Below are 24,542 nucleotides of genomic sequence, written 5' to 3'. Positions count from 1 at the left end.
TCTCTCTAAAATCAATAAATAAGAATTAAAAAAAGAATAGATCAGATTATATGAGAAAATATTTGAAAAAATATATATTTTTTCATATATCTGATATAGATGCAGTATTCAGAATATATAAAGAACTCTTACAACTCTGTAACAAAAAGACAAACAACCCAATTTAAAAATGAACAAAAAATTGGGTATACATTTCTCAAAAGAATGATATACAAATGGTCAACAAGCATATGAAAAATGGTTCAACGTTATTAGTCATTAGAGACATGCAAATCAAAACTATAGCGGGATACCACTTCACATCTACTAAGATCTGTTGGTGAGTGTAGGAAGAAATTGGAACCTTCATACTATGCTGGTAGGCATGTAAAATGGTTCAACCACCATGGATAAGTTTGATAGGCCCTTAAAGCATTAAATGTGGAATTACTATATGGGCCAGCAATTCCACTCCTGGGTATATACCCAAAAGAATTGAAAACAGATACTCAAATACATATACGTATGTTTTGTTCATAACAGCATTACTCACAATATTCAGAAGATGGAACAGCCCAAATATTCATCAATGAATTTATGGGTAAACAAATTGTGGTATAAATATACAATGTGATATTATTTAGCCATAAGAAGGAATGATACAAAATGGATGTATCTCAAAACCATGCTAAGTGAAAGAAACCAGACAAAAAAGTTCACATATGTGTTTATATGAAATATCCAGAATAGGTCAGTCCACAGAGACTGGCTGGGATGAGTGAGGAATAGGAAACAACTGCTTAATGGGCACAGGATTTCCTTTTGGGGTTATGGCAATGTTTTGGAACTAGATTTAGGAAACTAGAGAAAGGGGGTGGTTGCACAATATTATAACTCCCCCAAATGCCACTGAGTGTTCACTCAAAAATGGCTAATTTTATATGCTATGTGAATTTTATCTCAATTTTTAAAAAAAGAATATCTGTTATAAAAAATAACAAAGTTATATCTTAATTGTTGGTGAGAGACTTTGTGACTCTGATGCCCATATTTTTTTTTTCTTTTCCAAATGAGAGGGCAAGACAGACTCCCACATGTGCCCTGACTGGGATCCACCTGGCAACCCCATCCTGGGGCCATGCTCGCAACTGAGCTAATTTTTTAGCACCTGAGGTGGAGGGTCCATGTAGCCATTCTCAGTGCCCGGGGCCAATGGGCTTGAACAATGGAACTTTGACTGAAGGGAAACAGAAAGAGAGAGAGAGAGAGAGAGAGAGAGGGAGAGGGAGAGGGAGAGGGAAGGGGGGAGGGGCAGAGAAGGAGATGGTCTCTTCTCCTGCCCTGCCCTGACTGGGAATCAAACCCAGGACATCCACACGCCAGGCTGATGCTCAACCACTGAGCCAACCAGCCAGGACCATCTGCTGCCCGTTTGAGTAAGTGAACTATGGGCTCTACTCAGATCTTACAAGGTTTCCTTCTAACATCCTTTCCTGTTCCAAGATCCCATCCAGGATACCATATTGCATTTAGTTGTCATGTCTCCTTTCATCTTTGACACTTTCTGAGTCTTTCCTTGATTTTTATGTCTTTGACAATTTCAAGACAAATCAGGTATTTTGTAAAAAATCCCTCAGTTTGGGCTAGTCTAGTACTTCTCATGATTAGACTACTAGGCTATACGTGTTTTAGGAAGAATAAACACTAAGATAGATTGCCATTATCATAGCATGATGTCAACACGACCTATCACTGGTGACATTAGCTTTGGTCGCTTGGTTAAAGTGGTACCTGCCGGAGTTCTCTATTTGGAGGGTACTCTTTTCCTTTCCCTACTCTGCTCTTTGAAAGTAAGTCACTAAATTGGGCCCACACTCAAGGAGAGGGGAATTTAGCTCTGTCTTCTGGAGAGGGAAATATCAACATGTATTATTTAGAATTCTGTAAGGAAGATTTGTCTCTCCTCATTTACTTATTCAGTCATTTATATCATTATGGACTCATGGATTTTTAATTTATTCTTTATAATCCAATACTACATTATTTTGTTGCTTAACTTTTCCAGTTTTGGCCATTCTGAGCTCTTTCAAGTCAGTTTTGTGTTTCTTTGATGTACTCCTCCCCTCTTTTTTAAAAGCACTTCCTTCCTTTCCTGGCACAAGGTACTCCAGGTTCCTCAAATTTTTCCTGCCTTGGCCTTAGCATCAGCCATCTTTCCTAGGAGATGGTTCCTTTTATTGGAGAATGATATTTAGAAACCAAGATCTAAGCGCTGAGTGTGCTTGTTGCTGCTGGGGGGTCAATGGTAGTAGGGCTTCTCTGCAGACAGCAGGATATATCTGTCTGTATGTTCACCCTTCTATGTACACACACCTGTAGTTATTTCCATATGGGTCTGTCGGTACACATACACATCACCTCATAACAATCCTATGACTAATTCAGCACCACATGGTCATTCTAGCTTTCCCCTTTTGCTTATTTATAACTTCTTTCTTGGACAGTGAACCTGGATTTCATTACCCAGAGTTTCCTTACTCATTTGTTCAACCCCAATATATATGTAAACTAGTTTCAAAATTGCTACTCTGTCCCTAGTGAGAAACAACTTTACCCACTAGTAGCAACCATGTACATTTCTTTGGTCTTCAGCCTTACAATTTCCAACAGAAACACCATTTTGCGAAGTTACTTGGGTCAGCTACATGTTTTTCCCCACCACCTTCAGTGAGGCTGCATCGTATAATTTTTTACAGTTAGATTCATTTGTCTCAGCCTACCTTCCATCCTGGGATTCTCCAGCATCCTGATTGATTTGTTTAAAATTTGTATCCATTGAAGTTCATTCTTGGTGATGTACAGGCCAAAGTGTTTGACAAATCCATAGTGTCATATATCTCTACCTTCCCAGCCCCACACAGAACAGTTTCATAACCCTCACATCTCCTCCCACTGATCTGATTTCTGTCCTTTTGTATGGCCTAGGTTTTGTTTTTTGTTTTGTTGGGGGTTTTTTTTTAGAGATCAGAAGAGAAAAAGATGAGAAGCATCAACTCATAGTTGCATCACTTTAGTTGTTCATTGATTGCTTCTCACAGGTGCCTTTATGGTGGTTCGGGGGGTTCTCCAGCCAAGCCAGTGACCCTCTTGCTCAAGCCAGGGACCTTGGGCTTCAAGCCAGTGACCTTTGGGCTCAAGCCATGTTGTTGATCCTGCACTCAAGCTGGCGAGCCTGCGCTCAAGCCAGCGACTTTTGGATTTCAAACCTAGGACCTCAGTGTTCCAGGTTGACACCTTCCATTGTGCAACCACTGGTCAGGTAATAAAAGCAGCTTTGGTAACATTTTTTAGACATGAAAATTGCTTATAAGCAAAGGTTGTCTTGCTTTGTGATTGGACATAGTTGATAGCAAGATTCAAGTCCAGCGCTGACACTTATAGTGCCTTCTCTAAGTCTCAAATTTCTCATCCGTTAATGGGTATAATGGTAGTCTCAGCCTTGTTGGGGTTATTGGTAGGAAGAAATGAGATAACATCTGTTGGCACAGTATCTGCCGCATAAGTACTCAGTAATCTTGATAGTAATACTTTATATCTGCTGTCCTCTTCTCACCATGATCACCATCCTGGGGTCTAAGAATAAAGAATGCTAAATCAAAGGCTGGGAAATGCCACCCTCTCTGGCTGCTGGTGGCCATGGAGCGCATGCGTGGGTCCTCCTGCCAGCGTGCAGGGGAGGGCGTGGGGAGGCGTTGCGCAGAAAGGGTTTCATTCTTTTCTACAAGCCTTTTGCTGGTGTCCGTGGGGCTTGGTAGCAGTGGATCCTGGAACAGAGTCTTCCTAAGAAAGTATCAGACCATTATTCAAAGATGGTCCTCAACAGGGTGATTTCAAGGCTTCATTTTGGCTTTTCTTCTACTTTACAGAATTTTTTCTTAACTGAGAAGATGGTATTATAACACAGAAAAAACTTTTAAAGATGTAAATCAACATATAATCCCAACTCCCAAGTGGGTGGATGTTTGCTACTTGCTGCCACCCCACGCCTGAATTTTTACACAGATGTAGACATTTTATTTATTGTCTCATAAACATTTTTTCCTTGTTGCTACATCGTCTTCACACTGGTATTTCATGAAGATGTGACAGTTTCATCAGGGCACTTACGGTCCTTCTCACTGTTTTGAGGCACAACTCCCTCGTGAAGATCAATTTGTTTGCTTCAGCTCATTTTTTCCCTTAGGGTATATTCCCTAAAGTAGGAATTTTCTGTCAAAGGATAGGAATGCCTCTCTGGCTTTATTTGGAGCATTTGACAGAAATAAATCATTACGTCCTTTTTTGTACATTAATTCATATTTCATCAAAATGTAACCATTCGGATATGTGATCGAACATCTGGTGAAATGTTCCAGACTAGCACTCCAACAGCTCATTAATAAATTTATCATCTGACCGTGTAACGCTGTCTTGGAAATCATGATTTTCCCTAACTTTCCCTCTGCTCTTGGCAGCCCTCCCCGAAAACGTCAAGTTCTCTTCTTCTGCACTCTGGGGGGAATTCTCCCCAAGTCTCCATCTTTTCTTACAAACTCATCCTTTGTTTACTTTTGGAGTCAGGACTTGTTTGCATATGTAAAACCAGGACCATATTGTTTGCAGATGTGAGGGGTGCTGCCAGATAATTGAATGTAAAAAGTTGAGGCTTTTAAGTCATTTCTTACAAAACTGAACACAAAAGAATATTTCCTTAGAATTAAAAAAAAAAAAAAAGCAAGGAATATTGTGGGATTGGGTTTCTCATTCAAACAGTTACCTCTGTGTTCACAGGAGGTACAGTGGCAAATCCACAGAAGTTAGGTGTCTGGAGGTGGGGGAGGGTAGAGGATTAGGAGATAAAGCTTTGCAGATTCACCATCTAATCTAGAAAGATGAGTGCATAAAAGGAGTTAGAGTAAGTGACAACAGAACTTCAATCCCAATAATTTATGATCCCCTCTACTAGCATTAACAGTAAGGTTTTTTTACCCTCTCATCAATAGTTTCCTGTTTAGCTTTTTATTTTAAAATAAGAGTAGCTCTATCAGTATTTGATAGAGCCCCCCTTCCCCTTTAGGAAAGTGTCCCAGGTGTGATAGCAGTTGTTAAAAAGCTGTTATTTTGTATTTTATTTTATTTTTAGCCCTATATGATTTTGTTTAAAAAGGGGAACAATCATTCTAGTCTGTCTAGCAATAATTAAAACAGATGAGATCTTCAACTAATTGGCTTAAACTAAAAGGCTGGATTCTTTTTCCAGGTAAATTTTGAAACTGTTAATAGTATCTGCAGAGACACTGGGGGGAAAGTGAGTCCTGAGGCCCTTGTTCACAAGCCCAGGCAACGTTGGGCTCAATGAAGACCAGATGGCTGCCGTGCTCCAGGGACCAGCGCACCAGGCAGGGCTGCTGCTGCCTGGGTGGAACTAATCCCACTCACCTGATGGGAACCCTGGAGAAGCTTTGGGGGGTCGGAGCAGAGGGGCATCTCAGGGCTTGAGACTCGGCCCACCGGCGTGGGCCGCTAGCAGCATCACCCTGGGCCAGGTGGGTGGCTCCAGCGCAGGGCAGAGCAGGAGTGTGTGTGTGTGTGGGGGGGGGGGGGGGGGAGTCCGAATTGGGGCTGACAGCCTGCTGTCCAAACCCAGCCTTGTACGATCTTGGGGGCAATATGAGGCCTTGCGGGCAGAGAGGTGTGGTGAGGATGGAGAGGTTGGGTACATTTAAAGGCAGCACACTAACCCTCTGCCTGGCGCCCACCCCTCCACCAGGGTGTGATGTCCACATGTTGCCTGTTGCCTGTATCAACTTCTGTTGCACATCTGAAAAATGAGTGTGACTGGTGGACAGGAGGAAGCTTTGTAGGAGGCTGGAGCTCACCTGGTTATGTTTTTTGTCTCAGGCTCCTGGTCCTGGGCTGTACAGCCAGAGACAATAAAGAGTTTGGCCAGAGTACCATCTTCAGTGAAAATTCCAGGCTTGGCCTCAATGGCTCAGGACCAGGGTGGTCTTCTTATCTTTTCTAAAGCAGTGCTTTAAAAATTATGTTTTCATGTTTGAAACTAAAGTAGTACGTTTTTCACTAAGTTAACTAACACATTCAGGATTTGCTTTGTTTTGCTTTTAGGGAGGTTTTTGGAGTTTTTTTGTTTTTGTTTTTTCTAAAGACTACTTTGCATATTCTCATCAGGACTCAAGCCTGGGCTAGTTTGGGGTCATGGACCAATCACTTCAATTGCCTAAACCTAGACTTGGGATTTGGGACTAATTCCTTCATCTTTTCCTCCTTCTTCTTTTTCTTTACACCTTGTGCCCCCTCAGTGAGTCGAGGACAGTAATTTGGGCATCAGATGGTGATTGTGTCAGGGCTGTATTATTAGTTATAATAAGCGGGACTGTGACTTTTTTTTTTTTTCTGAAGCTGGAAACAGGGAGAGACAGTCAGACAGACTCCCGCATGCGCCCGACCGGGATCCACCCGGCACGCCCACCAGGGGCGACGCTCTGCCCACCAGGGGGCGATGCTCTGCCCATCCTGGGCGTCGCCATGTTGCAACCAGAGCCACTTTAGCGCCTGAGGCAGAGGCCACAGAGCCATCCCCAGCGCCCGGGCCATCTTTTGCTCCAATGGAGCCTTGGCTGCGGAAGGGGAAGAGAGAGACAGAGAGGAAAGCGCAGCGGAGGGGTGGAGAAGCAAATGGGCGCTTCTCCTGTGTGCCCTGGCCGGGAATCGAACCCGGGTCCTCCGCACGCTAGGCCGACGCTCTACCGCTGAGCCAACTGGCCAGGGCCCGGGGACTGTGACTTCTGACTTGATTTTTTTCTTTTATTTTGTGTGAGAGAGAGAGAGACAGACAGGAAGGGAGAGAGATGAGAAGCATCAATTCGTAATTATGGCACTTTAGTTGTTCATTGATTGCTTCTCATATGTGCCTTGACCAGGTGCTCATGCTGAGCCAGTGACCCCTTGCTCAAGCCAGTGACCATGGGATCATGTCAGTGATCCCACACTCAAGTTGGTGAGCCTATGCTTAACCTAGATGAGCCTGCACTCTAGCTGGCAACCTTGGGGTTTCAAACCTGGGACCTCAGCGTCCCAGGTCAATGCTCTATCCACTGTACCACCACTGGTCATGCCTGATTTGATTTCTTTGGTAATTCTTTCCCCTTCACCCAAATCTAGCACAGGGTGGGGGATCTGCAGAAATTCTTGTTGAATTGTACAGAACCAAATTTTCTAGGCCAAGCATCCCCACAGGTAAGAAAAGAAAATATCATCAGGGTGGGTTGGGCCTGGGCAGAAGGTCTGACCTCAGTGGGCTGGCAGGGGCTGCAGGATGGGGGCCTGGGGGCTTCCTGGGCAACTGAGATGGGGTCTGAGTAGCAAAGCTGCTGCAGGGCCTGGGCCTGCTCTGCCCTGCCTCCCACTCTATGCTGACTGCGCTGTCATTTCAGCTTTCCCTGATTTGTGTGTGGAAATGTAACAAAGCATTTTCGTCTGCCATCTTTTTTACAGAGACTCCCAAGTAATTGCTATGTTTATTTTTATTTCTCCTCTCATTCCAAAACTGACTGTGGAATTTAATGACCTATTTAAAAAAAATGTTCTCCAAAATACCCTTGCCACTGTCAATTTGTCTTTTTGATATATTGGTTTTTGCTGATTTTTCCACTTCTATCACTCTCTGCTCTCAAACTAATTCTCATCCCTCCCCCCCCCCCCCCTTTTCTTCTGGCTTCAGAAGTTGGAGGGACTAGTCAAGCAGCGGACAGTTCGCGAAGCGCCAACTGAATGCGTCTGCCCCCCAGGTAAGTGGACATTCAATCTTTGCTGGCTCCTGACTTCTGTAGGCTGGGCATCTCCCTCCTGTTTGCTCAAAACTGCCAAGGACATGGTCAAAGTTATCACCTTGGGACTTGGGCCATCTATTGTACTTTGTGGCCCATCCAAAGGGATTTCTTTCTCTATTTTCCCTGGCAGGCATGTCACTAATCAAAGATCCCAGCAGGATTAACTGCCTTGGTTTGATGGGGATGTGGTGTTGGCAGGGGAGCTGAGAACCACTGGGGTTCTCATATTTAGAACTCGGCATAATAAAAGCTTAGATGCTAAGAAAGTAACCACCGTCCCATTCTGAAGATGGAGAACCAGATACGAACCAGCCACAGGGTATTACCACTGTGACCTTAGCTCTATTTCAGACTTGTCAGGGGGACTAAATGACTGGGCCAAAGGTTTTTTGTTTGTTTGTTTCTTTTCATTTCTTTTGGTGGAGGTGGAGGAAGGGAGAAGGAAACATGGTCTGAGTTATTCAAATAATCATGCCTCTCTTGGGTTCAGGTGTTTTAGACCAGTATGGCTGTGAATAGAACCAGGAGTTCTTGATTCCTAACCCGTGTGCCTCAAGTCCTATTTCATCTCAGGTCTTCTGGTTGTCCTCATGAGAGCTTTGCACAGACCACGATTGAGAATTAGGTGTGGAGTTTTAGCCCCAGCATTCTTAGGGTTCGCATTTAGGATGGTGTGTAAAACCAGTAAATGAGTGGAAGGTTGTAACACTTCTCAGACTTTTCTCTGTATTGAATGAGGTGACAGAACGTGGATGCCAGCAGCTGAGCTCAGTGGCTCTTGTCCTTACTGCCATGCCTTCCATTAGCCAAGTTGCCTGGTATTTCCCAGTCTCCTTTGCTGGTCCATAAACCAAACTCACTGATCATCAACATCTGAAGTTTGGGGGATACCTTGGATGGCTGCAAACGTGAACCTCCTGGTGCAGAAACTCAGTCTCTGGGGACCCAGTGGGAGAAGATTTGATGGTCAAGCTTGAGCTAGCTTTTGATAATAGAACCTCTCAGGTTCAGATAGGAGAAAAAAAAAAGGACATGACAGTAAGTCAGAAGTTGTGACTCAATGAAGAAAAACCCAGACCCACAAATGAATTTGTGGATAATCTGCAAAATGTATAAAGTGAGAATGATTCCTCTCCTTTTCCCCTTTCCTTGTGAATGCTGTATAGATTTAAATTCATGGGAGTTACATGGATAAATATTTTCTAAACTGGGAGACACAATGCATTCATAAGATGTGAAATCAATTCTGTGGGTTTCACAGCAGCATTTTGAAATTTTGAACTTGCGTAGACTTTAATAAAAACTATTACAGTTTCGGCTGTCCTTATTTGTAGGCAGGACCTGGATGGCAGTGTGAACTGAGTATCTTGCTGTGGGCTGCTGACTGGAAGTCTGAAAGTCCCAAATACAAATGACAGATGGGCAGGGAGGACGAGGCAGGGAGCAGGCACGAAGCCCTTAAATAAATCCCAGCCAGGTCCAAACCTCCATCTGCCACTGCTTAACTATAAGTGACCTCACCAAAAAAATGATGACAATATTGGAATGGGCTCTTTAGGCTTTTCTGAAGTCACAGAGCAAGTACAGGTCAAAGGCATAACCCAGAGGCAATTCTGTGTCCTGCCCTTCCTTGGGGGTTCTCCAAGCACAAAGAGAAGCTCCAAAGGAATCTCAGGGAAGATCACGGAAGTGGAGAGGATGGCCAGATCCTCCAGTCCCGTGCGTAAGAGGACAGTGACCTCCCTGCTCTCTGAGAGGAGCCTTCTGGCAGTCGGCACTGTGTTGCTGTTGTCCAGGGACTAGGCTGCCATCAGTATCCTGGCAGCTGTGGTCAGTGCAACCAGGCCCCAATGCACACTCATGCCCATGCCTGCTGTACTCTTTCTCCTGTCACTTCAAGCTGGAGGACTCACTTGAGCCCTTTGGACCAGAGCCCTACATTGATGCAAAACCCCGGAGGCTGGCACATTCTCCAACAGTGGCCTTTTCTCCAACACCAGAAGCCTTAACTCATTCCCTTTCTCCCTGGCTCTGATCTTCCCGCAGACTTTTGGAGTCCAGACACTCAGACCACCCTCCGTAGCTTGGGTCCCCATCTGATTGGAGATACCCACAGATCTCCATGGCCTGGCTCCTTCCCACGCCTGGTGGACAGTATAATCTTTTGTCAGATCCTTGGATCCAGCAGACAGATAATCGAGGCCAGAGAAGGGGCGGCCCCTCTGTGTGTGCTGCCCATTGTGAAGTGGCACTCGGGGGCAGCCATGAGGCCACGAGGAGGGGGCGGGGTAACTGGCAGGGCTGGGCCCTGAAGTAGGCCTGTGAACTTGGACAAGTGAGAGGCCCCGGAGCCTCGTACTCCTTATCTATAAAATGGGATAGTGGGTTGAACTGTGTCCCCCTAAATGGTATGTCCCAGTGCTAACCCCCATACTTAAAAAAGTAGCCTTATTTGGAAATAGAGTTTTTGCAGATATAATTAAGTTAAGGATTCTGAGATGAGATCATCCAGGATTTTAGGTGGACTCTAAATTCAGTGACTGGCTTCCTTATTAGATACAGAAGGGAGAGGGTTGAGACAAAAAGGGACACTGAGGTGACAGCCATGGGAAGGCACAGACAGAGATCACACAAGTCCAGGGCCACTGAAGGTTAATTGCAGCCACCAGAAGCCGGGGGGGGGGGCATGGAAGGGATTCTCCCCTGGAGCCTCCAGAAAGAACCCACCCTGTCCACACGTTGATTTTGGGATTCTGGCCTTCCAAACTGGAGAGGACAAACTTCCATCATCTTACACCACCCAGTTTGTGGTAAGTTGTTGAAGCAGCTTTAGGAAGCTAAAACAATGGGAACAATAATTGTCTTGAGGACCTTACGAGGTGGTAAGAGGGCTGAAATGTGAGGACAGAGGGGCTTCCGCACTGCACAATGTGGATCAGGTGTGCGCATGGCTCGGGTGTGCAGGTGGTTACCTAGGAGGCCCCTGAGGCTGCTCGTTCTCACATCTGCCCCCAAAGAGTCTTCTCTTGCTTACACAATATTCCTAGTGGAACTTACCCATGTCCCTTGGGTATTCCCACACCTTCTTATGTGTATTTAAACGTTTAAAAATGTGTCTTAAGTTTTAAAACGCTTAATTTTGAGTTTTAAATAATATATAATGTGACAGTAAAATTCAAGTACCACCAAAGATCACATGTGAACCCCCCCCCCCCAGCACCTGCTCCCCTTCCTGGGTTGTTGCCAGTGGTGGAAATCCTTCTAGAGCAACGCAGGTTCACAGAACTTTCTGAGGTGCGAGATGCCCACCTCCCGGACCATGGCCCTATTTAGCTGCTTGTGGTTACTGAGCCCTTGAAATAGGTCTAGAGCAACTAAAAAACTAAATTTTTAATGGATTTTAATTTAAATTGCCACGTGTGACTAGTGGCTGTGGTATCAGACACCCTGATTTGTGAGGTAGTTTATGTACATTTCAGCCAGTAGGTCCCTTCTTGTTTGTTTTTTTTTAAAAAAAACAATGCTGGTTTTTTTTTTAATTTTTTTAAATTTTATTTATTCATTTTTAGAGAGGAGAGAGAGAGGGAGAGAGAGAGAGAGAGGAGAGAGAGAGGGGGGAGGAGCTGGAAGCATCAACTCCCATATGTGCCTTGACCGGGCAAGCCCAGGGTTTCGAACCGGCGACCTCAGCATTTCCAGGTCGACGCTTTATCCACTGCGCCACCACAGGTCAGGCCCTTCTTGTTTTCATACAAGTGGCATCACACGTTGTTGTCCCTGTGTTGCTATTTTGCAGTTCGCAGTTTCTCTTTGAGATGGTCTGACTTAGCCCAGAGAGCAGGTGCTGCTGCCTTGTTTGGGTAATATGTGTGCTGTCCAAGCGAGCACTGCCTTCTCGGGTTAAACCATGGAATACTGTAGGGCTGGCGGGCTGTCCTGAGACAAAACTGGCCAGTGCCCCGCAGGGACACTTGGGTTGTTTCTTGTCGTGTCTTCTTACAGACCATTCGCCAGGGAGGCTTTGAGGGAAGGGAGCCTGCTGCTTGCCCTGTCCTCTGTCTTCCGCCGGTTTTGTCCTGAAGCCTGCCGTCAGCCAAGCATGCTGCAGAGCCTGGGACATTGGGCTGGAGGACAGAAGACCTCAAGTCTGTTGGGGGAGGCCACCCTCAAGGCAGCCTTTGGGGAACCTTGCTGAAGGGACCCTGACAGGGGGTGGCACCACCCCGCCTCCATTGTGCTATGAATGTGACATGGGAGTGCCCAAAAGGACAGCTCAGGGCTGGCATTTCGGAGCCTGAATCCACTTGAACAGCTGCCATGTGGTCTGGACCTGGACATCCGGGAGATGTGGGCCACTCTGGTGTAAAAGGCCCTTGCATTAACTAACTCTTTTAGTTAAAAGCTTCAGAACACTAACTAATGTTCTGACTATGCTATGGTAGAAAAGCAAAAACGAGGATGTTATTAATGTGTGGAACTGGAAGGGGAAAGGTCAGAGCAGGGCCGGATTCTGGTGTGTCAGGAGGGGGTCTCTCTCTCCATCTCTCAGCTCTTTTCTGCACCATTTTCAGACAGGCTGTCCTTGGGGCCAGAAGGTGGCCCCCAGCCACCCCATAGATATATCATGCCTTCTCAGCAAGCCCTGCAGACAGAACACTCTCCTTCTCAAAAGTCCCAGCACTAGAGAGTGGGCAAGTGGTAGGGGCTGATTTGTGTCCTTCCCAAAACCCATATGCTGAACCCCTAACCCCAGTACTTCAGAATGTGACTGTGTTTGGAAATGTAGTCTTTAAAGAGGTAACTGAGTTAGAATGAGGTAGTTAAAGTGGACCCTTGTCCACTATGACTGGTGTCTTATAAGAAGAGGAGATTAGGACCCATATGCACAGAGGGATGACCCCATGAACACAAGCCAAGGAGAGAGGTCTCAGAAGGAACCCACCTGCCGACACCTTGATCTTGGACTTCCTGTCCCTAGAACTGTGAAAAAATAAATTTCTGTTGTTGGAGCCACCCAGACTATGGCTCTTTGTATGGCAGCCTTGAAGCAAACTTACACAGGGAGTCATTGTTGAATGGGGACAGAGTTTCTGTGGAAAGATGGAAAAGTTTTGGAAATGGATAATGGTGATGGTTGTGCACATTAAGAAAATACTAAGTGCTATGGAATTGTGCACTTTTTAATGGTAAAAATACATAATTTTGTATGTATTTTACCATAATTAAATAAGAAATCTGAGAAATGACCCCACCTTTTCTGGCTTGGGGCCGATACCTATCCCTGAACTGATACCGTGCCTGGAGGGTGGCCTGCACTGCTCAGTGAGGTCTGGGTCATGTGACCATTCTCAGCTTGGAGCAGTGTTGACGCTACCAGAACCATATGGGTTGTGAAGGGGAAGTGTGGTTACCCCAAAGGATTTTAGTGTGCTCATCTCAGAAGAGAAAAATATGACTGGGTAGACACAAAGGAAAGGTGACCATTTCAGTCCTGCCCCAGGGACAGCTGGCTAGCCATGCCCAGGTGGTCCTCACTGTAGGCTGTAAACAGATTTTGAATTTGACTAAAGATTTATTCCACTTGAAACACACAGGTCTTCTTCCTCTGTTGAACTTGGCCACCAGGCAGTGTGGCCCCATGAGAAGGCTCATGGCCTCTCAACCCTGACTGCCTGGTTCAAATTCCCCACCCCTTACCACCTCCATGACCTCAGATGAGCAATTTATCCTCGTGTGCCTCAGTTTTTCATCTGATAGCACCTACCTTACAGGATTGTTGCAAGGACTGAATGAGTAAATACTTGTAGAGAGCAGGACAGAGCCTGGCACTGCCTCCTGAGTCAGCTGTGGTCACTCTCAGTCAGATCCGTGGCCCCCAGGACAGTACAGACCCACCTCGTATAGCCTGTTGCCTTCCTCATTTTCACTGACATCAGTCAGGGCTGCCAGAGAGGTGAGGAGAGATCTCGAGTTGGTGGTTGGCTGGGACTTTCTGGAAGAAAAGAACAAAGGCTTGGGACGTGGGTGAGAAAAGGCAGGTGACAAAGTACAGGAGTGAGAGAACTGGAAAGGAAAAGGGACCGTGTAGCCTGGGAGTAGCCTGGGAACTCCTGCCAGGCCCTGATGGCCTCCAGAGGCCACATGCCGAGCCCAGGGCTGCTGCACCTTCACGCAGCTCACTCTGGTTTCTAACTGCTCGACATGCCCTGGAAATGTTCAGAACTTTTCGTCACAGCGGTAATATTCTTCAGTTCCTGGTTGTGCCCTTGTTGTTTCTTGTATAACAGACCAGAGACATTGTGTGTGGTTTCCAAATGATGTGCACTGCGCTTGTAGTGCAGGGTGGCCTTCCAGAAATTAATAAACAGATTAATCAGTTCTGGAAAGTGTTTGGAAGTTCAAGCCAAGGAGTGAAAGTCTACCTAGGAAAGCATGAAGCACAACGTGGAAACAACACAGACCCTGATACATCCATCGACAGGTTGTGGGAAATGTTACCGAACAGAACAGACGTGGTAGAAGCTACTTGCATCCAGCCTGTTTATTCTAGCCTTTGGCTTTGGAAAGAGCTTTGTGAAGGGGGTGGGTGTGTTTTCCTAGTACTTTGAAGCAGGAGATTGTTGTTGCTCTTTCAATTATTTCTTTTATTTATTCATTTTTAGAGGGGAGAGAGAGAGACAGAGAGAGAGAAGGGGGGAGGAGCAGGAAGCATCAACTCCCATATGTGCCTTGACCAGGCAAGCCCAGGGTTTTGAACTGGCGACCTCAGCATTTCCAGGTCAACGCATTATCCACTGTGCCACCACAGGTCAGGCTCAATTATTTCTTACATGTAGAATTTTCTTCAATGGTACATCTTTTTAATGTATTAAAGCCTATTTGACTTGAGTTTACGGTAAGCTGTGGGAAGGTGGAGATAGTGTGTCTGATTTGGGGGTAGGGCTAGAATTCTCTGGAGAATGCTCTCAGTGCCCCTCTACCATGCATCATACTTGTTCATCCAGGCATTCGTCTCTCCCTACCCTGTTCTGTGCTCATGCTGGGGGCTGTTGACTGTGGTTGTAGGGGTTGTAGATCAGCTGCTGGAAAATGGCAGCACAGCTGGAAGAACAGTAGTGTGTTGAGAATGGGAAGAGTTTGAAGAGAAAAGTCCTACAGGGAGAGATCACTCAGATCAGGAGGCCTTAGGCAGGGGGAAGGTGACTATTGGGTAGGATTGCAAAGACTAGGTTACATCTTAGCTGGAATGGGGGACTCACACCCACGAGACCCAACTCCGGAGCAGAGGCAGAGGGCTGCTCAGAGAGTGGCCAGCAGCTGTTTGGCAGGAAGGTGGCAGTGGGAGTGGGGGGGGGACGACGCTCAGCTATGGAGGATGCGGGCTTTTCCCAGGGAACAATGTGGAGGAGTCTGGGTAGATGTCAGCTGTCAGAGGAAGACTCCAGAAACAGCGTGGAGGACTGCCTGGATGGCAGACTTGGTTCCAGCAGAGAAGCTCTAGGAGCGTGTGCTCAGGGTGGGGATGGTCTTGTTCCCTGCCGCATCCCTTGACCTTAGAATCGTGCTGGGTGCGTGAAGGAGGGATGATAACTGTCTGCTGAATGACTTTACTGGGCTAGAGGTCATGAGAACTTGAATGAGGGCTATGAGAATTGATAGCAGGGAGCAGCTGCGACCGGCCCTGGACCATGTGGTGGACAGAACTCACAAACAGGATGGATGGGCGCGGGAGCCGACAGAGGTACCTGGAGCTGCAAGCCTGGGTGGGAGAGGTGATGCCCTGAACAGACACAGGAACTCTCCAGAGAGGGATTTGGGAGGCAAGACAGTCAGCATGGTTTGGACAGTGGTCTCCTGAACCACTTTGTAGACCCGCTGATGAGTGGAAGAAGATAATTAGAAGTCTTCCGGCATCCGCTAGCCACTAGGAATCTATTCATTATAAATGCCCCGTGTCCTGTTCTAGTTTCGAGGTTTAACTGTGTACTGACCAGTGGGATTCAGGGATTTCCTTGTGACCACCAGAGGGAGCCCACTATATTCATTAAATTCTATAGAAATCTGGCAGGAATGGAAAAGAATAGGATAATTAATATTTTAAAAATTTACTAGAAAGCACACAGAAGTTCAAATCAAGAGAAGCGAAACACAAAGTTTAACATAATAACAAACACATGGATAATATTCATGAGATAAAGAGTGTTCTCGCAAAAGAATAAGGAAAAGCCAAATATTTTCGTGGAGGAATGGGCAAAGGATATGCAATACAGAGAGTCCCCTACAGACAAACACAAGTCGTGGCTCTTTCCTTGCAGAGCTCCCATCCTGCACCAGGCTCTGCTCTGGGCACTAAAGAGATGGTCCATGTCACGAAGAATTGTAGAAATACCTGGTGAAATGAGATATCAGTTTTCAGCCATCAGATAGATAAATCTTAAATTGTTCCAGTCTTTCTAAAGGGAGTTTCACATATAAACAAAAATTTGAAAAGCACCAACTTTCTCCCAGCATTTCCACTCCTAGGTTCTCTAGCTAATCTGACAATTGTGCATAGGTGCTTACACATTGAAATTCATCAGAATAGCATTTGTAGCAGCAAAAACATTGAAATAACATAAATTTACAGGGGAAAATGGCCACAGCATTTCAACAGTGCAGAGGAAACTAATTTTAAAGCAAAATAATAAATAATATCACAGCGAACAGTGGGTGATTGTATTATAAAGTGTGCTTTGTTTTTTTTTTAATCTTTTTTGTATTTTCTGAATTTGCTTTCAATGAGCGTGCATTACCATTATAGTCGAGGACAACAAGTAAAACAGCTAAAATGAATTCAACTGAAAAATAGACAGTTTCTGTTTCTGGCCCTGGGCTGGCCACAAGCCTGTCCCACTGTCTTCCCAGGTTGCATACGCCCACTGTCTCACTCCTGGACTGTGCTGCACTCCTGGGAAACAGCCCATCTGACTTAATGTCTGCTGTCCACTCAGCAGGATACCTGACCCTCACAGGTGTTCCAAACATGATCTTTTTCTTTTCTTTTTTTGGGGAGAGGGACAGAGACAGAGAGAGAGACAGAGAGAGGAACAGATAGGGACAGACAGACAGGAAGGGAGAGAGATGAGAAGCATCAGTTCTTTGTTGCGGCTCCTTAATTGTTCATTAATTGATTTCTCATATGTGCCTTGACCGGGGGCCTACAGCAGAGATAGTTACCCCTTGCTCAAGCCAGTGTCTTTTGGGCTCAAGCCAGCGACCATGGGGTCATATCTATGATCCCATGCTCAAGCCGGCGACCCCGTGCTCAAGCTGGTGAGCCCACGCTGAAGCCAGATGAGCCTGCTCAAACCGGCGACCTTGGGGTTTCACACTTGGGTCCTCTGCGTCCCATTCCAATGCTCTATCCACTGAGCCACCACCTGGTCAGGCCCAAACATGATCTTTTAAAGCTGAGAGATGTGCTATAGATGTTGGGTCACATAGAAACCCATGGGGAGGAATAGAAAGCAGGTCTTCTAGAATAACACAGTTCTGGATTTGAGTCCTGAATCTGCCATTTGGAGCTGTGTGACCTTTGGCATGTTCTTTAACCTCTCTGGGCTTCAGTGAACTCTTCTTTAATAATGGCACAATAATCCCAAACATAGGTTTTATTCTTAACTCAGAAATATTCATTGTTATATTTTGGGGACACTGTGGTAAACAAATCAAAGTCTTGTGTTCTCATGAAATTTACACTCCAGGTGTCACGGGAAGGGTAGAGGAAACAGGAACTAAAACAGGTGAACCAACAAATAAATGAGATAGCTGTGAATTATGATGAGAGCTATGCAGGCACCGACAGAGTCCCTTGGTAGAGAGTAAAGGGTGCTGGTGTTAAGATCTTCTTTAGAAAGAAAGGCCAGGGCGACATCTCTGGGGAGAGGACACTGATGCCAAGATTTGTATGATGAGAAGCCAGGCGCGCTGAGAGGCTCCAGGGCCCCCAGAGCAGCAAGTCGCTTCTTCAGCAGCCAGGCGTTCAGGCTGTCTCCTAGGAGCTGAGGGGTCAGTGTCTGAAGCAAGCAGAGGAGGACATGCTGAAATAAAGAGGCAGGTCATGTCTCTGTGGCCCGGGCCTCTTAGCTATGGAAGAGTGTGTATTGCATTCAAAAAGCAGTGGGAAATTATTGCTGGGTTAAAAATAAAGAAGTGACATTGTCCAGGTGATGTTTTCAAAGCTCTGGCTGATGCAGAAGTTTTACCTGAAAGTAGGAGTGGAGGAAGTGAGGGAGCCAGTTAGGAGTTTACTGCGATTGTCCTGGCCAGATGTCATCCGCACCTGGACTGGGGCCTGGTGGTGGAGGCAGTGGAGAGACGCAGACAAAGTAGACATGTATTTTAGAGGTTGCACTGGCAGGACTAGGAGGAGGACTAAGGGGAAATGAGAGAGAGAGAAGGCGATTCCCAGTTTTTGGATGACACCCAGATTTTTTACTTGGGCAACTCAGTGGTGCCATTTGCTATAATGGAGTGGTAAAGAGGATGAGGAGTTCGTTCTGACCTGTTCATTTTGACATGACTATGGGACATCTGAGAGGAGGTACCCAAGCTTCCAGATGAAATGACACAGTAAAGGTAGAGGCAGCAGCACAGAGGCTGGCCAAAGTGGGTTCTTGTTGCTGTGTGCTGACTCTGAGCACACTGTATTGGGCGGTAATCATGAAGACAGCAGTGGGTGTGGTGTTTGCTTCCTTCCTTCCTTTGCCTGCAGCTTGGCAGACCTCTGTTCCTTGTGTATTAGTCAGGGTTCTTCAGGGAAACAGAATCAATAAGATATATAGCTTTAAAAAGATATATATATATAGCCTGACCAGGTGGCGGCGCAGTGGATAGAGCGTCGGTCTGTGATGCAGAGGACCCAGGTTCGAGACCTCGAGGTCACCAGCTTGAGCACGGGCTTATCTGGTTTGAGCAAAGCTTACCAGCTTGGACCCAAGGTGGCTGGCTTGAGCAAGGGGTTACTCAGTCTGCTGTAACCCCACAGTCAAGGTACATATGAGAAAGCAATCAATGAACAACTAAAATGTCACAACGAAAAAGTAATGATTGATGCTTCTCATCTCTCTCCGTTTCTGTAAAAAAAAAAAATATATATATATATATATATATATATATATATATATATATATATTTATTTTAATCATTTTGTTCACGTGATTATGGATGCTGGCAAGGTCAAAATCTAAGGGGTGGGTTAGCAAACTAGAGGCCCAGGACAGCCAGTGCTCTAGTCTGAGTCCAAAGGCCATGTGCTGTAGAACCAGGAAGGGCCCAGGGCAGTCTCAGTCTGCTGGAGAATCCTCCCTTGTTTGGGAATTCTCTTTGTTTTCTGTAGGCTTTCACCTGATTAGATGAGGCCCACCCACATTGTGGAGGACAATCTGCTGTACTCCCAATCCACCTATTGGAAAGTTAATTGCATGTCAGAAATCCTCACATAAACATGCAGAATAATGTTTGATCACATATCTGGACACTATGACTCAGCTGACAAATGAAATTAGTTATCATACCTTCTTCTGCTACTTTCCTTGGGGCTCTCCTCCTTCTCCCTCATCTTTGTATTCAGTCTGTTAGTTGTCTTATTCTGTCTTTCATGTGCTGTGAGCCCTCCCTCCACCATTCCCACCAACCCTGCCTTCTTCAGACCCTCATTACTCTGCATCCCTTCCATGCCTTGTTCAGGATTGGGGCAAAGTGATGATTGATCTAAAAGCCTTCTGAGGTTCTCCATGGTCTTCAGGATCAAATGTGCAGTCTCTGTGTTGGCATTCCTCAGTCTAATTCCTGCTCTCCACTCCTGATCCATTTCCCAAATCATATCCTGTCCCCGTGCCCTGTGGGATGACTTTGTTTCTTTGCTTAAAATGTCTCTCCTCTCTTGGTGTTTCTTTCCCCAAAATATTTTATTAGTAAAAGTTTTATATATCAAAAAAGATTGGACCCTGGCTGGTTGGCTCAGTGTATAGAGCACCTTCTCAGTGTGCTGATGTCCCAGATTTGATCCCCAGTCAGGGCACACAGAAGCAACCACTTGCTTCTCTTCCCTCCCTCTCCTCCTCCTCTCGTTCCCTCCCACAGCCAGTGCCTCGAATGGTTTGAGTGTCGGCCCCAGGTGATGAGGATGGCTCAGTTGATTTGAGCATCAGCCCCAGACAGGGGTTGCCGGGTATATCCCGGTGGGGACTCATGTGGAAGTCTATCTCTCTGTCTTCCCTATTCCACTTAAAAAAAAAAAAGATTGAAGAAACATCACATGTCTCACTGAACACCAAACATATTGAAAGCATTTGTATGATTGTGTTTTCTAATTTCTCTACAAAATTAACCAGCCATCGTGGAGTAAGGATAGTTGGAAATAGTAAATAGAGTATATCATTTTTTGGAATACTTCAAAGTACAAAAAGAATTATAGTAATTTTTAAGTGCAAAGAAAGGTCATAATAGACTAGACTTCAAAATTATCAATAAAAACCTGTATACCCAGGATCATTATAAGGCCTTTCCATGTGCTTAACATGATGCAGAAAGAGAAGAGGGGCTGCAAAGAGGGACTCTATGTCCGCTGTTCCAGGTGTGGCCCATGTCATCTTACAGGACCATCTCCCCTTTTCTCAAGTGGAAAGTGTCAGTAGGGTTGAAGAGGGTCACAGGTGTCACCAGGGAGAAATGCCATGCTGTGCTTATGTACTAGCATCATGCTGAAGGCACAGAATGGTATTTCTAACAAACTGAGCTGCAGAGCTAGGGCTGGAGGCATAGTCTTTGCTCCTATCCTGACGGTGAGGGTCAGGAACATGCCTTCCAGCTCTACCACGGTGACGTGTTAAAGATCCAAGCTGCATTGTGCTTTCTGTAGCATTCCCGGCTGCAGCCTATAGGGGAGGTTTAGGGCTGTGGGTATAGATACAGTGAGGAGTCTCCTTTTCCCATAAAACTGATCTAGAAGTGCAGCTGCTATTCTGATGCCCACATTGACATTCATGGCTGCACAGATGGGCTACGTGCCAGACAAAGCCAGGTCTGCCGGAAAGGGCTACCCTGTATCATAGGCCCTGATGCAGGAGAACTCAGGGGTGGCTCTGTAGTCATCCCGTCGCTGGAGCACAAATCACCGTTCTCCAGGGCATTGAGTTTGCCACAGAGTGCAACTGTAGGGACACAGCCCCGATGCGTCTCAGTGCTGAGCTGCCCTCCACAGAGTAACCAGGTCTCTCCTCCTGGTTCTTCACTTGAAGAATCTATACTCCTTCACAGTCCAGCTTAAATCTCACCTCTTTCGGGAATCTTCCCAATTTTCTAGGCATAGTTTATTGCCCCCTCCACTCTCATCCCACCAAACTTTGGCTATCCCTCAAACAATTCCATATTGTAGTTGATGTCACTTCACTTGCCTGTCACCCTTCCTTCCCTCCTCCAGCCTGTGAAAGCCTGAAGTTTCCCCTTGCCTGCATGGGCCCAGCTCATACCAGACCCTCCGGTGAGATGGGGATGAGGGAGAAAAGGACAAACTGCCCTCACTAAGGGAGCACGTGGAATTCAACTCATTTTATAAATACATTTGGATAATTTGTGAGTGACATCACAAGTCTGTTAGACTGTTACAGAGAAGGGATAGTAAAAGCTGCCATGGCGACACTGTCCTTCCTGAATTCCACACTGTCCAGAACCCACCAGGTGGCAAGGGGCAGCTTCTTGACTTAGACGGAGAAGCCCACTCATGGAATGTCGGCCCCTTCTAGTATTTAGACTTTATCCTGACTCCTTTTTAGTTTTCCCTGGCTTTTCACCACTTGACTTTTCCTCCTTAATCATCCTAGACTTACCTCTGGCCACAGCTTGGCTTTGATGAGTTCTGAGTTGGCTCCAGGGCTGATGATTGAAAGTCATTTGCATTCAGTTTGCCCCTGGCCAAGGGCCCTTCTCAGAAAGTCAAAGCTGGTTCCACTGACTGCTTGGGGTACTAGTCGCTCTTGGTTGTAAATGTTTTCCTACATGGAAATGGTTCAGAAATATTCTTCCTGAAAAGCCTTCTGGACCCTTTGCAGCTAACACTTTGTGTACAATCTGTTCTAATCCCTGAATTGTCTAAATTGATGAGGGTTTGAGATTTGTGTGCCCCAGGCAGTCCCTAATGGCTCCCTGGATTGCCCTTTGGCCACTGAGCCTCTTCCCTTTCCTCCTGAGGCCTCAGACAGGCTCATGTGCCACCCCAAAGCTGGGCTATCCACAGTCGTGAGAGGTGGCACAGGTGTGCCCTGCCATGAACCCGCACCCCATCCTCAGCTTGCAGTGGCTTCAGGGTGCCTTCCATCCTCGTCAGGCTGATTGGAGCGGGTGACATAGACATAAAGAGCTGCCCTTGCTAAATTGTACAGATAGGATTGGTTGTGACTGAAACACATGGAAATGTCCCTTTTTCCTTGATCTCTTAATCTGGCTGGCTTCCTGCCACTCTGCCGCCTGTTGTTGTCAGTGTCTGGTGCTTAAGTATTCACAGCCCAGCGGCCCAGCTAGGCACACAGCTGGCCTCTTGGGTCTGCACTGCGGTTCAGTTCTGGAGCCAAGGAGAGGGCGGAGGCCCTGTCATGGGGAGCTCGCAGCAGAACCTGACCCAGGCAGATCGAGGCCGGAAGGGCAAGTGGAGGAAGCAACGCAGAGGCTCACAGCGGCGAAGTGCCCGCGCAGAAGGGGCATAGGCGGGCCAGCGCGGCGGGCCAGGGGCCCGGGGCATTTAGAACCGCGAAGCCCCTGCGGTAGAGGCCTCAGCCATGCATCTGCACGACTGCTTCACGTGTGTTACTTTGCCTGAGATTCGGGGATTCAGGAGAAAGTCCTACCTGGTGCGCTTGGACCCAGTGGCCCTCCCGCTGCCCGCCCCCCTCCCCCACCGGCTTCCGGGCCAGGCGGAGAGGCCATAGAGTACGGGAGGCGATGGGGGTGGGAAGTCTGGGTTTGGATGCGGGTGGGCCTTCCTGTGAATGCCAGTTGAGCTACCTGTCGGTTAGGTGACCCTGGGCACCTTCTCTGACTCCTCACATGTAAAATGGGAAAGCATTATGTACCGGGAACATTGAACTCCATGTGTCCTCAAAGCATTTTTGGTATACAGACGGCATCTAATGATGTCTCTTTATTTACCCTTTGGTCCCGGGAGGTGGGAGACAGCCAGACCCACATCATTTTTTCCAGTGGGGACCCTTAGGGAGCAAGGACAGCGTAGGGTGGGGCAATTTGCTTCTGTTGACTCCTTGTTAGAAAAGAATGTCATTTCTGCTTAGCCTCTTGGTTTGTTTGGTGCCAGAATCCCTCAGTGAACCTTCTGCTCTAATAGCAAGAAGGCAGCCCTTGGCTCGTTGGGGAGCCTTGCACTTGAGATCCCTCTGCTTCCTGTGTAGAGGGTGAGTAGGCAGCTCTGGGGGGGGGGGGCTTTTCCCTCAGGACCCAGGACTTTTCTCTGCCCCCTTTTGTCTTATACTCTTCAGCCCCACAGTTAGGAATAGGACTGAATTCCTGAGTCCCACTGAGCTGCCTTCCGCACGGGGTCGTGATTTTCACGACGCTAATGGGTTTAAAGTGACCTGTTATCTGGTCGTTTCTTTAGAAGTAGGCCCGTGCAGCCCACTCACAGGCCCGCACAGAAAGAAGTTTAAAGCTTGGAGGCTGAGGCTCGAGGGAACTGGGGCTCACCAGGAAAGGAACTTCCATCAGACAAACAATGTCGGCGACTGCATGACCAAGGCCTCTCCCATGAGATGCTCACACGCCCACCTCCCTTTGCAGTGCTTTCTGAAAAATATCCCTAAAAAAATGTATAGCCGAGGCCACAGAAGGACTGCAAGGTGACTTTGCCCCTGAGTGTCCCCTCCCATTGGTGGAAGTGGCTGTCACACAGCTGAGGTTGAGGCTTGAGCATGTTGTCCTGAGTGCTTGCTGAGGGCTCAGCTGTGCACAGGACAGCATCTTTATTAGCTGTGACTGTGGGCTGTGCGATGCCCCACAGGGAAGGGGTAGTCTTAGCTTTTCTCTGTGTGTTGGGAGGTGCTCCGAGAGGACAGGGGCTGTCTTCTGAGGAAGGCCAGGAGCCGCTGCCCAGGAGTGACTCCCCCGTTCTCCCCTGCTACCCCCGAGGCACAACTTAATTTCCAGGACAGGGTAGTGTCTTTCAGCAGTCCCACTGCCTGTTTGCTCCCTAAAGTGTACACTCTGTCCTCTCCCCCACCTCAGATATCCAGGGGTTCCATCAGGGACTAGGGACAGAGAGGTCAGTGCTGGTCAAGTTCTGCTCTGTGGGCACCAGCCCCATCACCACTTGGAGGAAGGCAGAAAAGAGGGGGAAGTTGTATGTGCGGAGGGGGAGGTGCATGTGGAGGTGAGGAAGTGATAACCTGAGGAGATTGCGTGCAGGAGCGAGGGGTACCTCGGAATGCAGGGGCATAGTTTTGGTGGAAGAAGGTGGAGGTGAGGGTGGGTGGAGAAGTGATGTATGAACCCAAGTCCACCTGACTCATCCTCACAGGGGGCAGGGACTCAGCCTTTCAGGCTGGCTATGGGGTGGTTCCAGGGGCTTCACTTGGGAAATGAGGTGCTCATTTACTGCCTGTGTTTATGACATGCTCCTGGTGGCCCTGC

At 46.9% G+C, this 24,542-nt stretch overlaps 1 protein-coding gene across 1 annotated transcript in view; it reads left to right on the top strand.

Annotated features, from left to right (window-relative positions):
* COL23A1 (collagen type XXIII alpha 1 chain) overlaps positions 1-24,542 on the top strand; it is a 423,137-nt gene that overhangs the window by 19,389 nt on the left and 379,206 nt on the right. Inside the window, exon 2 of the mRNA XM_066272386.1 lies at positions 7,760-7,826. Coding sequence (XP_066128483.1) covers positions 7,760-7,826 — 67 coding nt within the window. The remainder of the gene's footprint in view (positions 1-7,759; positions 7,827-24,542) is intronic.

This window comes from Saccopteryx bilineata, chromosome 4, assembly GCF_036850765.1.
Source record: "Saccopteryx bilineata isolate mSacBil1 chromosome 4, mSacBil1_pri_phased_curated, whole genome shotgun sequence".
In the NCBI taxonomy this organism is placed as follows: Eukaryota; Metazoa; Chordata; class Mammalia; order Chiroptera; family Emballonuridae; genus Saccopteryx; species Saccopteryx bilineata.
This window is presented reverse-complemented; position numbering and strand designations above follow the sequence as displayed.